The sequence below is a fragment of the Schistocerca americana genome, chromosome X (genome assembly GCF_021461395.2).
Source record: "Schistocerca americana isolate TAMUIC-IGC-003095 chromosome X, iqSchAmer2.1, whole genome shotgun sequence".
NCBI lineage: Eukaryota > Metazoa > Arthropoda > Insecta > Orthoptera > Acrididae > Schistocerca > Schistocerca americana.
In genome coordinates this window covers 507957196-507976792 of record NC_060130.1, presented here as the reverse complement: position 1 = coordinate 507976792, position 19597 = coordinate 507957196, and the positions used below count along the sequence as shown (strand labels likewise).

General features: G+C 37.5%; 1 protein-coding gene across 5 annotated transcripts in view; it reads right to left on the bottom strand.

Moving 5' to 3' along the window:
- The window catches only part of LOC124555037 (synapse-associated protein of 47 kDa-like), a 320494-nt gene that overhangs the window by 10783 nt on the left and 290114 nt on the right, over nucleotides 1–19597 (bottom strand). For 4 of the 5 annotated variants that reach the window (XM_047128800.1, XM_047128801.1, XM_047128802.1 and 1 more), the window contains exons 7-8: nucleotides 14348–14487; nucleotides 2084–2242 (exon numbers count right to left, since the gene is read on the bottom strand). In XM_047128800.1, coding sequence (XP_046984756.1) covers nucleotides 2084–2242; nucleotides 14348–14487 — 299 coding nt within the window. The remainder of the gene's footprint in view (nucleotides 1–2083; nucleotides 2243–14347; nucleotides 14488–19597) is intronic. The other variant, XM_047128803.1, reaches the window with a different exon arrangement.

Sequence of the window (19597 nt, the reverse complement as noted above, 5' to 3'; positions counted from 1 at the left end):
GGAGGATGGAAATTCCTTGCATATTTTTGAGAGTTAATTGAGAAGCTTCTTGAAGCACCTTCCAAATCAGATTTTCTGGTAGTTCTCAGACACTATTTAGCTTCTGGTCTAAACATGCAGGATTCCATATGCAATATTCCTGAATACTGTGTGTGGGTGTGTTCTGAACCATCTCTCTTATAGATCAAGTGCAGTCCCCAGAACTGTACAAAATAACTGGGAACTCTTTAACTGATTTACTTAAGAGAGAGTCTGTATGGTCATTAATGCTTCCATAACATTTGGCTTTATCTTTAACACCCCCCCCCCCCCCAAATATACAATACAGAATGGTGGTCACTGTGTTATGCTAATGAGTAAATATTTTTTTAAGTCCATATCAGTAGTTCAGTACACAGAACTTGAGGATGGCATGTTGAGAGCCAGAACCTCATACTGCCGGCAATTTTTCCTTGGTGGGAAGACTAGGATCAATACATATTAGACAAATGTGTGTGTGTGTGTGTGTGTGTGTGTGTGTGTGTGTGTGTGTGTGTGGCAAATTTTAGGAATGTAACACACACGATTCCAGACAGCTGGAATTGTCAGATCATTTTCTCTGAGACAACTTTTTAAATTTAGAGAATATTATTAAATTTAGAGATGTACAAATTGAATGTGGTTGTAAATTTCTCAGTACATCATAACAAGATTACTTAACTTGAGAAGACAAGGAAGGCAAGCCACACGTGGCAGTGATGACTTCGCAAAGCATTGGCTCTTTCTCCACAATATGTATATTGCAGTAAAATGTCATACAATGCCTTTCATTATTTTCGAATTTCCCAAGCAATGGAACCAGAAGTTCATCTTGATGAGACAGTTTTCATAAACAGTAAAAATATTAATCATTCATACAAACTCGGGCGCTAATGACCATAGCAGTATTGCGCCCTAAAAAAAAAAAAAAAAAAAAAAAAAAAAAATCATACAAACGATAAGCTAGAAGTAACTCTGCTTTCAGTGCCATCACTGATTTCTGACCTACTTCACTACCACCTAGCATTCTCTTCACAAATATTATTGCAAGATCATTCCTGTTTCACACATTACAACATTCACTATTTGTCAGACATTTTGATGGAATAAGGTCATGGAAAGCCACAGTCAGTCAGTCAGTACTTCAATACACAGGAAATAAACTGATGGTCCTCAAATCTAGGTTGGGAATAGCAGCAACAGCTTAACTATGCCATATTTCCATTGCATGCTCTATTTTGTTTCAAAATGCTTACAAAACTTCAGCAGCCCATTACTCAGTATTTAAAAACATACATGACATATATAAAAATGGAGACAGAATGTGATAAAACAAGCAGTGTTAGTCTTCAGAAATATTAAGCGATGTCGGACAATACTCCTTCATATATGCGCAGTACTGAAAATATATGATAACAACATTCCAAAGCCATGCACAAAAACAGCAAGCAATCATTCATGCAAACTTAGTAAGAAATGTCAAACCTTACTCTCTCGAAAGTGGGATAGTACTAGCAGCACCAGACAAACACAGATCACATTTGCCAGTTAGTTCTTGTATAAGATGTCCTCTCCCCCCTCCCCCTACCCACTGGCCCTCTGAAGTGGTATACTAAAAAGCAAAGTCGATCTCATGTCAGTTACGGGTAAACTGAGATACAAAACATTATTTAACAACTAGCAAGTCAAACAATTCTCATCTGAATTGCCACAGTCGCACACACTCTTGGGCAATCTATACTGTTCAATGCCTTGGTTATATGCGTACCTACTGCTCATTACACCAGTTGTTCAGCATTCCTTGCACTAAATTTATCAGTTAAATATATACTTAAACCAATAAGATATCAACTATTTCCTAATGTAATGGTAGCCATCATTGTTTAACTGGCAGGAAAAATTGGGAATATGATACATGATATTTATCAGAAGAAAAAATTTACACTGTGAACACTGGCAATATGCAAAATGCACAAATACACTATTCTGTGAAAGCTGCACAACAAAGATTAATCTACACTATACAACTATCCACAGAATAGGTCTGCTCAGTTATTTTACTTACCATTCCTTTTGTCAGGATCCATACCGAGTTTTTTCATACCCTCTCGAACCTCCTCTAAGTCCCTGGAACTTGCCTGGAATGTGTCTGACACAAACTCGTGAGAGGGGCTGTCTGCAGGTGCTTGTTCCGCAACAGGTACTTCATGGGGTTGGGGTTTTGCTACATAAGACAAACAGCCAACATCGACATTCACAGCAAATTATGGGGGTGAATAATGGAAACAGTGCAAGCAAACACTGAAAACATGCACTCTGTAAAAATAAAACTTAAAATTCATGCCACTTAATACAATTTGACAGCTACTACTAGTCTCTTTTACTCAGTTTCCAACATTAAAAAACTAATAAATATGGAAAGGTATCATTACCTACCAATAGTGCATATTATTCTGTACCACTAACTACAACACTGATATCGTGATTCACACAGCATTTCTACAAGTTATTTCTGTCTACATAATGGTAACTGCACTCAAATGAGCTAAACTCTCCTGAATAATATATAAAGTGAGCAGTTTGTGACTACAAAATTGTCTTTTTCTCACCCTTTCAATTATCCACAGAAGTGTGTCATAGGGTATGACGCAAACAGAATGAAAAATATATTTCCCAACACTGCTGATGGAAAATCAAGAGGCTAAAAGATAAAAGGCAGTGTAGTTTCATATGTACTTCCTTGCATCATGAAACAAAACTGTTGAAAAGGTTCACTCTATGAGAGTAACTAAAACATCATATTTTTATTTCAAGGTGCAATTCACATTACAGGAACAATAAAAATCTTTCAATGAGACTAATACTTTTGTTCCACAGCAAAATTACAGGGTGGTGGTTGATGGCACCAGTTATAAAACTTGAATACATTCTTACACACAGTCAACTCTAGAAGGAAGTTATAATGGCCATCAGACTGACATGTCACCAACACATTAACTTCTTAAATGCATGGAAACCATCACCAGCAATATAAAATATATGGAATTACAAGGTGTTGGAGAAGTATGTGGTAAAATCTGTACATGGAAATGCTTCATTGTGATGAAAATCTTAAAATACAGTTCTTACATACGTGTTGGACATGTATAAGTTCTAACAAGAACACATGGAGCGTATTTGTATGTCATTTTGTTGGTCAAATTACTGTTACAATTTCTTTCATTAATTACATTTGTGTGAACATAAAATGAACTCAATTTTTACATATTCCATCGTATTCAATACCGCTCTATGTAGACACAATAATGATTTGTTGAACCATTTCCTCTCATTTAGTGCACAGTATTTTTTTTTGGCCAGGTTTTATAGCCAGTATGATTTGTACATAATAGCATTCAATGTAGTGGTACATTTAACATCACAAAATCAAATTATATTAAATGAAACAAACTGTTACGAACATGAAATGCGACAATGAATTGCGTACCAGCTTACAACTTTTTCCTAACAACACCCAAAAACAATTTTTTTAAGTAACTCAACGATTTTCTGTTTGGCATATAGAATCACTTGAGTTACACAAAAATTGTAATTTTTCATATAACACAGAGAGGGACCAGCTTCCACAGCACACCTTCAGCTTCACTTCTCACCAAATGGCAAATCAAATACTCACAGAAAGAAGAGGGAGCAGCATTAGGGTTTCACATGGTATACAAGTGATGTGGTCATGAGAGAGAAAGAGAGAGAGAGAGAGAGAGAGAGAGAAAGTGGTAAAGATAGTGCCAGTGTTCTTTTCAAAGGAACCATACCAGTCTTTTCCTTCGGCAGTTTAGCGAAATCACAGAAAAATCTGTATCTGGATTGTCAGGTGCATATTTGAAGCCTAGTACAGTGTTTTAGCATTACCTCATGAAGTAATAGTGCACAATGAATGGTGCTAAGTGAAATTAAGTGATTGAATCCTTTATACAAAATGAACTGTTTGCAGCATAATTACTGTGTATAATGTAGAAGAAATAAACAAACAGGAAAGTATGAAAAAACTGAATATTTACTAGTAATTCATGAATTCTTTTAGTGGTGTAATCCTGAGATGCTCAGCAATTCAAATAGTGTGTTCTCTATCCCGAACTACAAAGTGCAGCATTGTGTGTCACTGCTGTCACAATGTCATTGTTGTTGGTGGTGCCGTTTTTAAGGCCAAAATTCATGAGCAACTGTGTCCATAAGGGACATATAAGCTTTGCCTTTAATTGCAGGGCACTTTCTTTGTTAATCAGCCAGAAAAAGAGTTCCAGCAACGATCTGTATTTCCTCAGACCTGTCAGTTATGCTGGGAACATTTCTTTCCACTTCAAAAAGTAAGTAATAATATTACAGATAGCTGATTACATATTTCTGATAGTTTGATGACTGCCTTTTATGGCGGAGTGCCAGTAATTCCTACAGAAGAATTTCTTGTCATGGTCTTGTAGAAATGCCTAACTGCATGTATCATTATGGTAGAAACTTTTCTGACACATTAATAACTCCTCTGCCATTCCAGTTCCACAATATCTATAATCTTTCTAGTTCTTATGCCACCTATGTTGTTGTTGTTGTTGTTCCCCCATTGTTACTGTTTTCATTTATAAACATTAATTGCACAAGAACAAAAATTATGACTGTTTGGTGTTAAATCTTTAATTAGTATGAAGGAAGTGCCTAAACAACTTTCTATTTGAAAGTTTATTACATACAGCACGGTATTAAACTATGGTACCCTGATCTTACGCTATCTTCCAAAAAACAAGAAGAAATCGTGTACTGCATGCACCCTATTATTTCCGATTTTTGTTTCAGTCGGGAGTTATAGTTACCTAGTAAACTGTTCCATCAGTCTCTTTGTTCCAAAGAGAATGTTACTTCCTTAAGTTAAAGCTGGAAAATAACTGATAAAGCAGTGGACGATTTTTCATATTTAAACATTGCACTAGCCTTCAAACAAGTCATCTGTATGGCAGACACTCTCTTCACACACTGTAAAGAAATAAGAGGGAGCTACACCAGTACTTCACCATTTCATAGAAACAGCCGTGAATATAGGTCCAAATTACTGTGTATGCAGGACTCAAAAAAGCAGACAGAGAATCACTCTTCACAAGAGACTAGGATTTCAGCTATCACCAAGTTTAAAAATGGCACACGTGTTCACAGAGTTGTGTACATAATGCTTGTAGAATCCACTTCACAAATCAAGAATTAACTTGGGTAATCAGCTGTAAATTTGTGTTAGTGTAACATCACACCTTCGAAAGGACTGACTGGTGAGAAAATAATGAAAAAGAGACAGTTGGACCAAGATACAATTTTTCATATCACTATTTTGTGGAAGGCTTTACAATTAAAAGACAAAATGCTAATGAAAGTATACAGTATTGTATAAAAAATGTATCAAAACAACTCTGCAAATTAAATGCTTTACCACAGTGTAGTACACAAAGCACCTGGGTGTTTGTCACAAACTGCAAGATTGCTATAGAATGATATGACAGAATTTGTGTGCACAGCTTTGAAATTGAGGAACAATACTGGTTAGAGGATGAAATCCAGCAACAACAGTCCCAATGATAGATAAGAATTCATTCCCACATGAGAAGGCAAGCAATTTAATCAGCAAAGGAATTCTTGCACATATCTACGATGAGGAGTCAGTATATTTTGACAATCCACTAAATAACCTTCAGTACAAGTAGAAGGCACTACCAGAGTGGTGTGCCCCTGTTTTGGTAACAAAAAATACAATTCAGTTGTAAAATATGTTATGACACATTGTCAGTAAATTAATTACTGGGATGACACTTTTACAGTAGAGAGATATAGAAATAAGCTTTGAAACAAATGTTAAAATTGAAAAGCCCATGAAACTGTGTACATGCTTACATCATAAAACTTAGAAATTTTATTTTTACTTCTGTAATCTACAACATTATCTTTTTTAATCTTAATATTTAATAAACACAATTATTTTAGAAAAAGCTAACTGTGATGAAGACCAGAACAGGACATGAGTCACAATCCAGTAATTTTCAGAGACGAACAGAACTCTCACGACAAAACACTTTTCGTTGAAAGATCAGGAGACTACAGAAATGCTGATGGAACAGTAAATAAAAGGATCAAACCAATATAAAAAAATGTTTACTTCTCAGCTGAGAATAATGGTAATGTCGTAATGTGAAATTTTGCCCCAGAAACAAGCAATGAAGAAACTTTTTCAAAGTACACAGTTGCTGTATGCTAAACTGTGCACATTTGCCAGAATATCACCATTAAGAGCTGAATGTGGCACTCTGCTAAATCTGAAAGTGTAAGAAATGGACATGTGTCCCAATGGACCTACTGATAACAAACAGACCCGAACTTTTCGACTCTGTATGTACAGAACAGGGAATCAGTGATCATAAGGCCATTGCAGCATCCCTGAATATGGAAGTTAATAGGAATATAAAAAAAGGGAGGAAGGTTTATCTGTTTAGCAAGAGTAATAGAAGGCAGATTTCAGACTACCTAACAGATCAAAACGAAAATTTCTGTTCCGATACTGACAATGTTGAGTGTTATGGAAAAAGTTCAAGGCAATCGTAAAATGCATTTTAGACACGTATGTGCCGAGTAAAACTGTGAGGGACGGGAAAAACCCACCGTGGTTCAACAACAAAGCTAGGAAACTACTGCGAAAGCAAAGAGAGCTTCACTGCAAATTTAAACGCAGCCAAAACCTCTCAGACAAACAGAAGCTAAACGATGTCAAAGTTAGCGTAAGGAGGGCTATGCGTGAAGCGTTCAGTGAATTCGAAAGTAAAATTCTATGTACCGACTTGACAGAAAATCCTAGGAAGTTCTGGTCTTACGTTAAATCAGTAAGTGGCTCGAAACAGCATATCCAGACACTCTGGGATGATGATGGCATTGAAACAGAGGATGACACGCATAAAGCTGAAATACTAAACACCTGTTTCCAAAGCTGTTTCACAGAGTAAGACCGCACTGCAGTTCCTTCTCTAAATCCTCGCACAAACGAAAAAATGGCTGACATCAAAATAAGTGTCCAAGGAATAGAAAAGCAACTGGAATCACTCAACAGAGGAAAGTCCACTGGACCTGACAGGATACCAATTCGATTCTACACAGAATACGCGAAAGAACTTGCCCCCCTTCTAACAGCCGTGTACCGCAAGTCTCTAGAGGAACGGAAGGTTCCAAATGATTGGAAAAGAGCACAGGTAGTCCCAGTATTCAAGAAGGGTCATCGAGCAGATGCGCAAAACTATAGACCTATATCTCTGACGTCGATCTGTTGTAGAATTTTTGAACATGTTTTTTGCTCGAGTATCATGTCATTTTTGGAAACCCAGAATCTACTCTGTAGGAATCAACATGGATTCCGGAAACAGCGATCGTGTGAGACCCAACTCGCTTTATTTGTTCACGAGACCCAGAAAATATTAGATACAGGCTCCCAGGTAGATGCTATTTTCCTTAACTTCCGGAAGGCATTCGATACAGTTCCGCACTGTCGCCTGATAAACAAAGTAAGAGCCTACGGAATATCAGACCAGCTGTGTGGCTGGATTGAAGAGTTTTTAGCAAACAGAACACAGCATGTTGTTATCAATGGAGAGACGTTTACAGACGTTAAAGTAACCTCTGGCGTGCCACAGGGGAGTGTTATGGGACCATTGCTTTTCACAATATATATATAAATGACCCAGTAGATAGTGTCGGAAGTTCCATGCGGCTTTTCGCGGATGATGCTGTAGTATACGGAGAAGTTGCAGCATTAGAAAATTGTGGCGAATTGCAGGGAGATCTGCAGCGGATAGGCACTTGGTGCAGGGAGTGGTAACTGACCCTTAACATAGACAAATGTAATGTATTGTGAATACATAGAAAGAAGGACCCTTTATTGTATGATTATATGATAGCGGAACAAACACTGGTAGTAGTTACTTCTGTAAAATATCTGGGAGTATGTGTGCAGAACGATTTGAAGTGGAATGATCATATAAAATTAATTGTTGGTAAGGCGGGTACCAGGTTGGGATTCATTGGGAGAGTCCTTAGAAAATGTAGTCCATCAACAAAGGATGTGGCTTACAAAACACTCGTTCGACCTATACTAGAGTACTGCTCATCAGTGTGGGATCCGTACCAGATCAGGTTGACGGAGGAGATAGAGAAGATCCAAAGAAGAGTGGCGCGTTGCGTCACAGGGTTATTTGGTAACCATGATAGCGTTACGGAGATGTTTAGCAAACTCAAGTGGCAGACTCTGCAAGAGAAGCGCTCTGCATCGCAGTGTAGCTTGCTCGCCAGGTTTCAAGAGGGTGCGTTTCTGGATGAGGTATCGAATATATTGCTTCCCCCTACTTATACCTCCCGAGGAGATCACAAATGTAAAATTAAGAGAGATTCGAGCGCGCACGGAGGCTTTCAGACAGTCGTTCTTTCCTCGAGCCATACGCAACTGGAACAGAAAAGGGAGGTAATGACAGTGGTACGTAAAGTGCCCTCCGCCAAACACCGTTGGGTGGCTTGCAGACTATAAATGTAGATGTAGATGTAGAATAATGAATCATATCTATGAATACTATCTGCAGTGGGATGGCTGATCAGATAAACACCAAGATATAAATAAATCATGTTGTTCTGACCAAAAAATGGAATTTTGACCACTTACAGACTTTCAAAATTGCATGTAAATTTGGCTGTGAAAATGTAGACAAGAAGATAATTTCATTCAAGTAATGTACTGTGTAATTTTAAGCACTATGCAGTTTGTTACATCAAGCAATGCATTAACAGACAGCATATGGTTCTCACTATTACACACATCTGCACAGATTGTTGATAAGTATAGGTACAGTTCATAAATGTTGAGGAAGATTTACACTATGTGATATCTGAAACTATTTGACACACTCCACTGATTATCTATAATGTCCGTGTTAACCCTAGTCTTTGATACAATCCTTAATTTCTGGTTTTATGTCACTATACTGCACAAAATTACCAATCTGATCACATTAAACTCCTTCAGCAGAACAAGATTCTTGTATAACTGTATAACACTGTAAATATACATAATGAATTAAGAAACAGTAACAGTGAAAGTGAAAAAAGATTCTGCCTATGAATATGTCTTCATCAGGGAGATGTTGACATGCCTCATAGTGAGATGGAGAATATATTGGTGATTTTTATAAAAGAGACATAAAAAAAAGAAAGGAAAGAAGAACAACACATACAACAAATACAACATTGAAAAGTTTATGAGTGGTATTAAAAGATTTCTTTTTATGTCAGTTCTGCTTCCTGACAGGAATTACCAGGCCATTTAATTGTAATTAAAGAACAGGTCCCCACAATCAAGGTAGTTGAAGAAATTGTGAAAACCCACATACATAAAAACATGCACATATTGCATCCAATGATTATTGTGTCAAAAGATACAAAGTGAAAAGGAGACACGTCATGTTATAGCATCTAATTTCAGAACATAAAAGATAATTACTGCTGCAATCCCATGGTGATGAGGCAAATGAAATCATAATTTGGTGGACAATTACAGGATTGTCTCACGGTCTTTACAGCCTACTTGCACTGCATTGTGATTATTTAAAAGTTGTCAGATAAATGAAAAGTATTGCTGTTAAGTACATTATGTTCAGTAAATTCAATTCAATGACAGCTCATTCAAACAGCTAAGAATTAATGCACTCTTTGGAGTGTTGTTCAACTTTCTAATTAACACAAAAAAGTTATGTAACCAATTTTTGTTTGTTTGTAGGTATCTCTCTGCAGTCCTAGTACACACTGAAATCCCTACAGCACAGTACCATAATACTTTGCTACAACAGCCCATACAAAATGTTGCAGTCCATTGATAAAGGGGAGTACTGTCCAGTAATTTGTTTCCTGCATTTGAAGGGGAACACTACTGCAAAATTCATGCTGAGTTGGTGGATCTGTACAGCAATGATGCACCACCATACAGTGAGGTCAAATAAGTCTGAATGATAAAGAACAAAGTAGCAGAACATTTGTGAAAACCTTGACAAACTGAGGATTTCAAGAGACATGGACAAACCGTCACTTTTAGATCAGCGTACCAAAATCAAGGTGAAAGTGGAAAAAATGAAAATTGGTCATTCATCAATTTTTGACATTTTGCACAAAATTTTGAACATGATGAATAACATTACCTACTGGGTTCTGTAACTGTTTACACCTATTCAAAACATCCACAACATCAAGGCAGCAACTAAATTGTGGCAGGTGCCTCGGGCCAATCAAAATCACTTTTTCAGTACCGCAGTCATCATGGATTAATACTGGATACATCACAATGACCATGAGACCAAGGAGCAAAGCAGTCGGCAGTAACATGGGGATTCACAACGATCCCTCAAGCAAGATGATGGCGAGTGTTTTGGGGATGCCATTGTGTTGTGCAACAGCCTATGTTCACAAGGGGCAAATCAACACAGGCAAATGCTGTGGAAATTCCTTGACAAGGATGTGGGAAGCTGTTACGACACATCATGTTAGGGGACTGTCCAAGGGGTTGCTTTTGCTCCACGACAGTGCCCCACCTCATTCTGCACATGACAGTCACATATGCTGTTTCTTTGGGCTATCAAATTTTGCCTCACCCTCTCATATTCTCCTGACTTCTATCTGTTTTCCAGGATGACAAACCCATTGCGCAGCACCATCCAAGTATGATGAGATGGTAATTTTGTAAATGGATAATTTCTTGAACAGCCAAGATATAGATTTCTACAACCAAGGTTCCACCAAGTCAGGCATCAAGAGGAAAAAAAGTGGTGGACTGAAGACTGAATATGTGAGAAGGACAAACACCATCACCAAGTTTCATAGTCCTAATCTGATTTTTGTTTTTTGTTTTTTTGTTTCAAGGTGATATTTATTGATGACTAACTGTCTAGCATCTCTTCACCTCCAGAGCTGCAGTTTGTGGCTCTGTCATTGTGTCCTAAAATGCAGTCATTAGTTTTATCTGAATCTGTCCCTGGAGATCAGATTCTCTGCTAATTGTGTCATGGGGACAATCTGCTGCCCTATACTAATATGTGAACCTTGTAATGCAGTTGAGTAAAATGTTTTCTTGATACAATCTCTGTTTATCCTGCTCCTTCTCAGGGAGCGAATCACAGCTTACACTGTAAGTTACATTAACAAGAGACTTGAGCTAACAGAAACGCAATACCCAAATTTGGAAGAAGGAAATCTGAGGACTTTTAGTACCCTTGCTTAAATAGAGCCAGCAGAACTCTCCTCTCTGTTCTTATTGCACTCCTGCTAATAATTTTTGTTTTCTTTACATATTTTTCAATTTATGTATATTTTCCAAGTAATATACATGTGGCAGGTACTGAAATATCTGAATACCTATACTATTCTTTCCCCATCTGGATTCATTATTCAAGGCATTGTTTTCAGTATGCTGACTCCAGCGCTGTATCTAGTTTTACTGGAAATCTTGTTAATCAAAATATACAAATCATTGAACTTTCTACTACACTAGGACTGTCACTTTTGTGAGAGTTACTCTGCATTTACAGAAATAATGACACCACTCATCGGGAAGACTGGCAGTCCAAATTATCAGTAATGTACTTCAGTTTCAGTGAAACTAATTAATTTCCGAGATAACTAACACTAGCGCTCAGGACCAACTACATACTAAAGTGTAGTGAACTGGCCATGTACGAGCATATTATTGTGAGCCTGAATGGTATACTGCAGCAACACTGACAGCAGGTAGGCATAGGATGATGTTATTGTAGTAATTCAACAATGTCAATGCAGTATTCCAAGTCAGGTTAGCTTGTTGAAACAGTTGACCGAGCTGAGCGATAGTGCACGAGTTTGTGCAGCAAGGGGCAAGGCAGAGTTTCACATTGGTAGTGGCGTTTCAGGATACACAACTGTTAAAAGTGCACATGCGCAACAAGCATACCGTTACCGAATTTTACTGGGCTTATTCTTAGTCTCACAGCCCTACCAGGATGCCGAGGCTGTGCCAAGCGATATCACTACATGGAACTGCCTGTATTCATCACCAGTTCGAGGCCACGGTAGGGCAACAGATATGGCATCATCGAGAGTGCCCAATGCTCACATAAAATTCTTGCTGCCAGCTTACAAAATGTGGACTCTGGCGCATGGCAAAGGCTCTGCGTCAGCAACTTGGGGTGTGCTAGCTGCCAGCCCAGCAGAACTCAGAAGCCAGCTGGCCACTGACCTAGTGTACTACACAGTGCAGATGTCACAATTACGAACTTGAAAAATGAAATCGAGAGAGATTGCTGTAAACACCACTTCCTATCATGTCTTACTGTTTTCATGGTGATACTTGGTCCTGGTTTCCAAAACAATCCTCGAGTCCTTTCGAGTCCTTTTCTTCCAACACACTTGTCTTTTTCAAGAAGAAAGAAGAACGGCCTTCTGGTTGTGACATCTAGCAACTATGGTCTTTGCTTACATTTGTTTATTGACATGTTGTAAGTGGGTGTTCTGTCTGGCCTCTTAACATACTTTTCTTTGTGGCTTCACAACAAAGTAAGTTCAATCCAGTGACATGGTTTAACCAGTAATTATTGTGCATCATCATCACTGTACCTACTCCACATCTGCTAAAACTACTCTGCTCTCTTATAAATCTGGCACCAATAGTTTTCTTATTCAGTGACTAATTCAGTAGTGTTTTGCAGTTGTCTCCTGTAAGTTGATACAGGCAAGCAACACCAATATTCACAGTATACCACTGCCTGCCAACACACAGTTTGGTTACATATTTTTATTACTTGTCTTAACACTGTATTCCTCTTTCTTTACTCATCATAAGGCTTGTGTTACATAACTTCACTTCAGGCACACTGACCTCTCCATTCTACCCACTGGGACATTCAGCAAACCCAGGCGATACAGAAACTGCAGTTTCTAGAACTAATCAGTGTAATTCCCTATTTAGCTGTGGCAACACACAGCTTGACTGGCCTTTTTTATTTTAATGTACCACTGACCCACCAAGCTATACAGTCTCTGTTTGAAGTGCCAGACTACAAATACAAAGGCCTTGGGTTTGATCCCCAGTCAATCTCAGGATTTTCATCCATCACTTATCAGTTGTTTCACCTCTGACGAAGTTTGTTTATGTGAAAACTACCACTGGGTATGTCAGTTCAGAGATTGGAGGAAGACAATGGCATCCCATTCCCAACAATACCACGCCTAGTAAAGTGCTGTGGTGTTCAGAACAATCTTCATATTGGTAACAGTTTTACGTTTTACTGAAATATCATAAATTCAAGCACTTGCATATGGACAAACACACACCTCTCCTCAAAGCGCTCTCTCTCTCTCTCTCTCTCTCTCTCTCTCCCCTCTCTCTCTCTCTCTCTCTCTCTCTCTCTCTCTGGGACGGGGGGGAGGGGGAGTGGAATATCAGGAGTGTATAGCGTATGGCCCTATACCTGATCAATGCTAATTATCATATACAGTTTTGTGGAAAAGAAAATTATAACTTCACCAATTGTAAACTATAAAATAGAGAATATATGCTGACAAACATGGCAACAACTGTTAGTATGGAGCAAGAGGCTGTGGTAAAATTTATGGAGGTCACTAAATTCTTGATGTTTGGCAACTGATGAAATTTTTTTTACAGACTCATAAAACTTGTTTAAATTATTGCTTGGGCTGGTTTCAACACATTTTAGGGTGCCTTAACAACCATTTCCCTGAAGCCTACAAACTGCCCACATACAGAGGAATGACCTGAAAACCAATTTCAAATGTTAAGGGCACATTATAAAGCAAATATTTGGTACCAGAAATAAACAAAAATAGGACAAATAATCTATGTAGGTTTCGTCTACATCTACAATTAATGCGTAATATTTTCGAGGTTTTGCCAAATCTGTTTTTGATGTCTGATATTCAAAGAAAGTGCGAAGTTGTCAGAAATAATGCACACTTTCAATGACTAACAATGAAATTAGGAAATTCTATGCCATTTCACTGCATGCATCTCTCTTTTAGCAAAATACTTTTAACATCGTAGCAGTTCAACTACTACCATTACAAAATACTTCAATTCAAAAAAGAAAGCAACTGCTTCATTTTCTAACACTTAAGCTTTCATTATCCTTGGAATCCAACAACAACACTTACAATTGTAAACAAAGCAGTGTAACTTCAGCTATTAAGATCCATTCACATTAAAATAAAAATGGAATGCAGAACATTCACGTACCAGTTGGTTCAGCAACGTCAACACTGCCAGGCTTTGAAGCATTCTCACCCTGTTCCTGGACCATTGATGACAACTCATTAGCCTGACGGATAAGGCTCACACGATAGAAGTAGTTCCGCCAGAAGTTTTCTTCACTTATCCTAAAATGATAACCATCCTTTTAGTTGGTAAAAGAAAAAATAGAAAAGAAACACACAATTTTTTTAAGAAAAGGGCTGTAAATGACTGCTTTTAAGTATAGCATTATCAATGAAATTTTTGCCCTCCCTTTTCAAACAGCTGTCAATATTTGCTGACTTTCCACAATGACACCCTCAGTCTTGACTATGACTTACAGGCTGACAAACATTGCACCATTTCCAATAACTATAACAATATGAAACTTGCACCTTGTGACTTTGCTTCCACTGTAAATTGCATTCACCAAATGAACTGACAATACATCAAAATGTTTTAAGTGCTTTCCTTTTCCCATCTGCTTACCAAAATAACTGGTACCCAAAATTAACAACAAACATCACTGGATTTCGTTAAGAGTGGCAATAAAGGAATCAAGAAACAATACAACAAAAGTATCTACACGATACCAACATTTCCACTAGTAGGGAATAGATTAAACGATTACAGTGTCGATGCAATATCACCACACACAACTTTTTTTATACGTCCAAAAAAGAAATAGTTACATTGATATAACAGCATTATAAAAATTCATGCCATCTTTTATAGAAAGATGATCATGTATAACTACATACTACCTACATAAAACTTCATACACTCTAAAAAGAAAAACTTATTTTATGATAGCCACAGAGGCTTTCCTTCATGACCTGAGGAAAGTAAATGAAACATTGGAAAATTCTGGTAATTCTGGTGTGTGTCTCAAAAATGGTGTCCACAGATTCAGGATAGGCACTCATTAGTTGCAGTTCCCTCAGTGGTAAGAAGCAGCCTTGATGAAGTAGCCTGTTCAAATGTTTATCACATCACTGCATAAAATCTGAAGTAAATCGGTCAAAAACTTTTTTAGATTGTTGGAAACACAGTTTATTTTTATGCTGAAACCAGATTACTATAATGCTGAATATAAAAGAAATATAAATAACCTGAACTTACGAACACTGTGATCACTGAAAATATTTCAGATAAATTAGAATTTAAGGTACCCAGCTTTGCCCTACTTTTGCTAACACACAGAGTCTAGACTGCAGCTACACTAATATTATAGAAAATTGCAACACTAATGTACTATGAAGAGGTTTACAACAACACAAAAACAATTAAATTTACGTGACTATATGTCATCTCTTAGAACTTCTGTATGGTGTTAACTACCTACATGCTGAATAAAGACGCTTTAAAGCTTGAGGCATCAAAAAGCCCTAGATATAAATTGACAGAAATTGCTACAGTGCCAGAATGAGGAAGTTGCTGGAAAATAATATCCACATACTTATTCAACCATAACAAAAATATGAAGGCCGAGGAAAAACTCATACTCTTATTGGTTTTCTAAGAAGGCTTCCACATTCTTCCAGTTTTGGTTGTACCTGTGTGATATGCAGTTGGGTGCAGTGGGCCACTGCTCATATAGCAGCCTATACTTTTCATTTTTCTCACACTGTTTGGTATTAGGTTGGTGCAGAAGTTCATAGTGTTTTTGTTATGCATGTTCATTTTCCTGTTGTTATGTTTTTTTTATCAACTGTCATTTTTTATTTGTAGTTCACTGTTGCTATCCAAATTTACGTACTGTCATTCTGACATTTGCAAGATAGTGAGTGGGCCTGTGGACACTACAAGATTGAATATCAAATGGAGAAATCTGAATGTTTCCAACATATTCTTCTGTTTGAGGTCAATGAAAAGGGCATCCAAAAACATTTATGCCACGTATGGGTATAATACCATTGGACAGAGCACAGCAAGAAAATGGTTTTCTTGATTAAGGGGACCACACCTCGGTTCAGGTTGAAAAAAAAAATCAATTTTCAGTTTTCATCATATTTCGATATAATAAGGTTTTATTTAAGTACTCTGAAAAGGACTCTGCTGAATTTTTTTTTTTTTTTTTTTCGAGCATTTAAAGAGCATTTTCCTACCATGTGTGTTTATGTTCCATGCTCACTTTTCTGTCACCCACTTTTCTACATGTATTTTAGATCTTTATTGCCCCTACATTGCACGTTCGGGATTTTTGTTTTTACTCCCAAGTGTGTTGCTATCCTTGGAATGCAATGGTCGGTATTCTTTTGTTTCTGCTGTTTGTAAACAACACGCTTTGAACCACGCGGTTAGTTTTGTTCAAGTGTGATTGTGAGTAGTTGTTATACTTACGTTTGCAGTGCTTGTTTACGTGTGTTCTGTTGTGTTTATTGAAGATGACAAAACGTAACGGCATTTTCAAGAAACGACAATTTAGAGGAAACAAGATTAGAAAGCTTTCTGTACAAGAGCTTATGTCGCCTGGCAATGATGTTTCTAACTGCAATTCTTCAACAAGTGCATCATCAAAGAAGCTCTCACTATTTCAAGAGAGTTACAACGAATTTACTGTAAGTTACAAGGGGTGTAGCAACATTATTATAAATTGGAGAACATTGTCAGATGTAATTTCTAAATTTGTACACTGTAGACAGTATGGTGAGCCACAGAGTGTAAAAATTTGTTGAGAGTGCCAGTGGGAGAAATGGCCCAGCAATTGCTTTGGATTTAATTTGCACTAAATGCTCAGCTGTGATTTCATTTACGAGTTCTTCAAAACCAGATGCAAGTGGCCCTTATGAAATAAATACTAGATTAGTTTATGCCTTACGATCCATTGGCAAGGGCATGGCTGCAGGGAGAACATTTTGTTCAGTGATGAACTTACATCAATCACCAAAGAAATTTGAAAAACTGACTGCAATGTTAGAGAAAGCTGCATGTGAGGAAATCATGAAACTGGCTGCTAGGGAACCAGTGGAAGAAAACTATGGATGTTCGGGTATTGCAGTTGCACTTGATGGAAGTTGGCAGAAAAGAGGACATACTTCTCTGAATGGAGTAGTGACTGCCATGAGTGTAGCACACTGGTAAAGTGTTAGATATGGAGATAATGTCTAAATATTGCAAATGTTGTGAAGTCAATGAACATAAAGAATGCAACTGTGTGGCTAATTTTAGAGGAACAAGTTGTGGCATAGAAGTTCATGGAGTACAACAAATATTTCATTGCTCTGTAGAAACAAGAGGTGTATGGTACACCAAATATTTGGGCGATGGTGACAGTAAGGCATACAACAATGTGGTGAACTCTAAGCCATGTGGAGATGCCATTATTAGCAAAATAGAATGTGTAGGCCATGTTCAAAAACGTTTGTGAACAAGGCTGAGAAAATTAACTGTTGAAATGAGAGGAAAAAAATTAAAAGATGGAAAATTGTTGACCGGACAGGGTCAGTTAACTAAAACTGAAATAGAAAACCGGCAGGTATACTATGGGTAGGCAATTAGGAGAAATAAAGAAAATCTGGAGGCAACAAAGAGAGATGTTTGGGCCATATTCTTCCGTAAGTCCTCTACTGATGATAAGCCATGTCATGGATTGTGTCCACAGGAGAAAATTCGTGGAGCAAATACAATAGGGCTCAGGCAACTGGAGAATCTTATTCTCACCAGCATTCTCTTCCTGCTGCAATTACAGCAATTGAACCTATTTACAGAGACTTGGCTCATCCTGACTTTCTAAGGAAATTTCTGCATGGGCAGGCACAGAACCCAAATGAGTGTTTCAAAGCATAATTTGGAACCGCCTTCCTAAAACTGTATTTGTAGGATGAACTAGGAGTTCATGATGCTGTTATTACATTCAATTATGGTAATATTGCGAAGTGTTGGGTACTGAAAAATTCGGGAATTAATTCTGGTGAAACTATGATCACTGGGCTGCAACATTGCAATAAAATGAGGATAGCTGATGCAGACAGGTCTGCATCTAATATGGTCAAGAAAGCAAGACAAACATCTAGTAGGGTGAAAAAGAAGCTGGACAACCTGCTAGAGGCCAAAGAAGGGCCATCATATGAAGCAGGGCAGTTTTAATTAACTGTAAGTAACAAATTTCAAAAGTTTTCTCTTTAAAGTCAATTTCCCGCAAACTAAAATTTTCAGTACATACACCACATTATATCAGAAACTATCATAGCAAAATGAATGAAATTTTCAGAGACTCTGCATAAAATAAAAAGCCACCTCTGGTACTACATTCATTAATATTCCCCCCACTAGGAAGTTCACAAAAAATATTTTCTGCAGAAAAAACTTAATATTTTTTGTTAATAAATTTAAAAAAGTATTTCTTAAAAACTATAAAATGGATAAAGTAGATTTTAGTACAGTTGACTATTAGAATCGTGTAACATACAGTAAAAATATTAAGGCCCTGCATCAAATAGTTTCTTCAAAAATGGGTCAAATATTTGCCTAAATTAACATGGGTAAGATAGGCAGGGTGTAGTCCCCTTAAGGTGGATCATTTTGATGTTAGTGACTCTCCATGTTCAGAAAGACCTTCAGGTTTTGACGAATATCATATGAACACATTAATCCACAATGATCATGTCAGTGGAATAAAGAACTGGCAGATGTGATGAAATGTAATCCTTCTACCACCGTGTGACATTTGCACGCAATAGATAAGGCTCAAAAATTAGGTCTATGGGTACCACATGCTCTAAGCCAAAATCACAAACATCAGTGGATGGGATGGCCATATGTGCACCTTTACTTGCTCATCGTCAATTTGCTTGTGGAGAATATGAACCATTCCTATCCTGTATAGTCAATGGTGATGAGAAATTGTGTGTCTATGCTAACATAAGGAAAAGGAAGGATTGGTTAAGTCCAAACAAAGCAGCAACTCCCCTTGCAAAGATCTGCATGCTTCCACAAAAGATAATTTTATGTAGCTGGTGGAACAACGATCATGTGGTGTACTACAAATTATCTATCACTTTTGACATTTATTTTCAACATCTGAGATGTCTTGCAGACGCATTCCAAGAACAACATCCAGGAAGACTGCATGAAGTGATGCTACTCCACGATAATGCCAGCATTCTACTAGACTGACCACACCCAACCTGTTGCACCCTCAGATTCGCACCTTTTCCACTCTCTTTCCAACAACCTTGAAGCAACTTCCTTTCAGGATGAAAAAACACTCCAAGCATGGCCCCATGATTTCTTTGCTTCAAAATCACACGATTC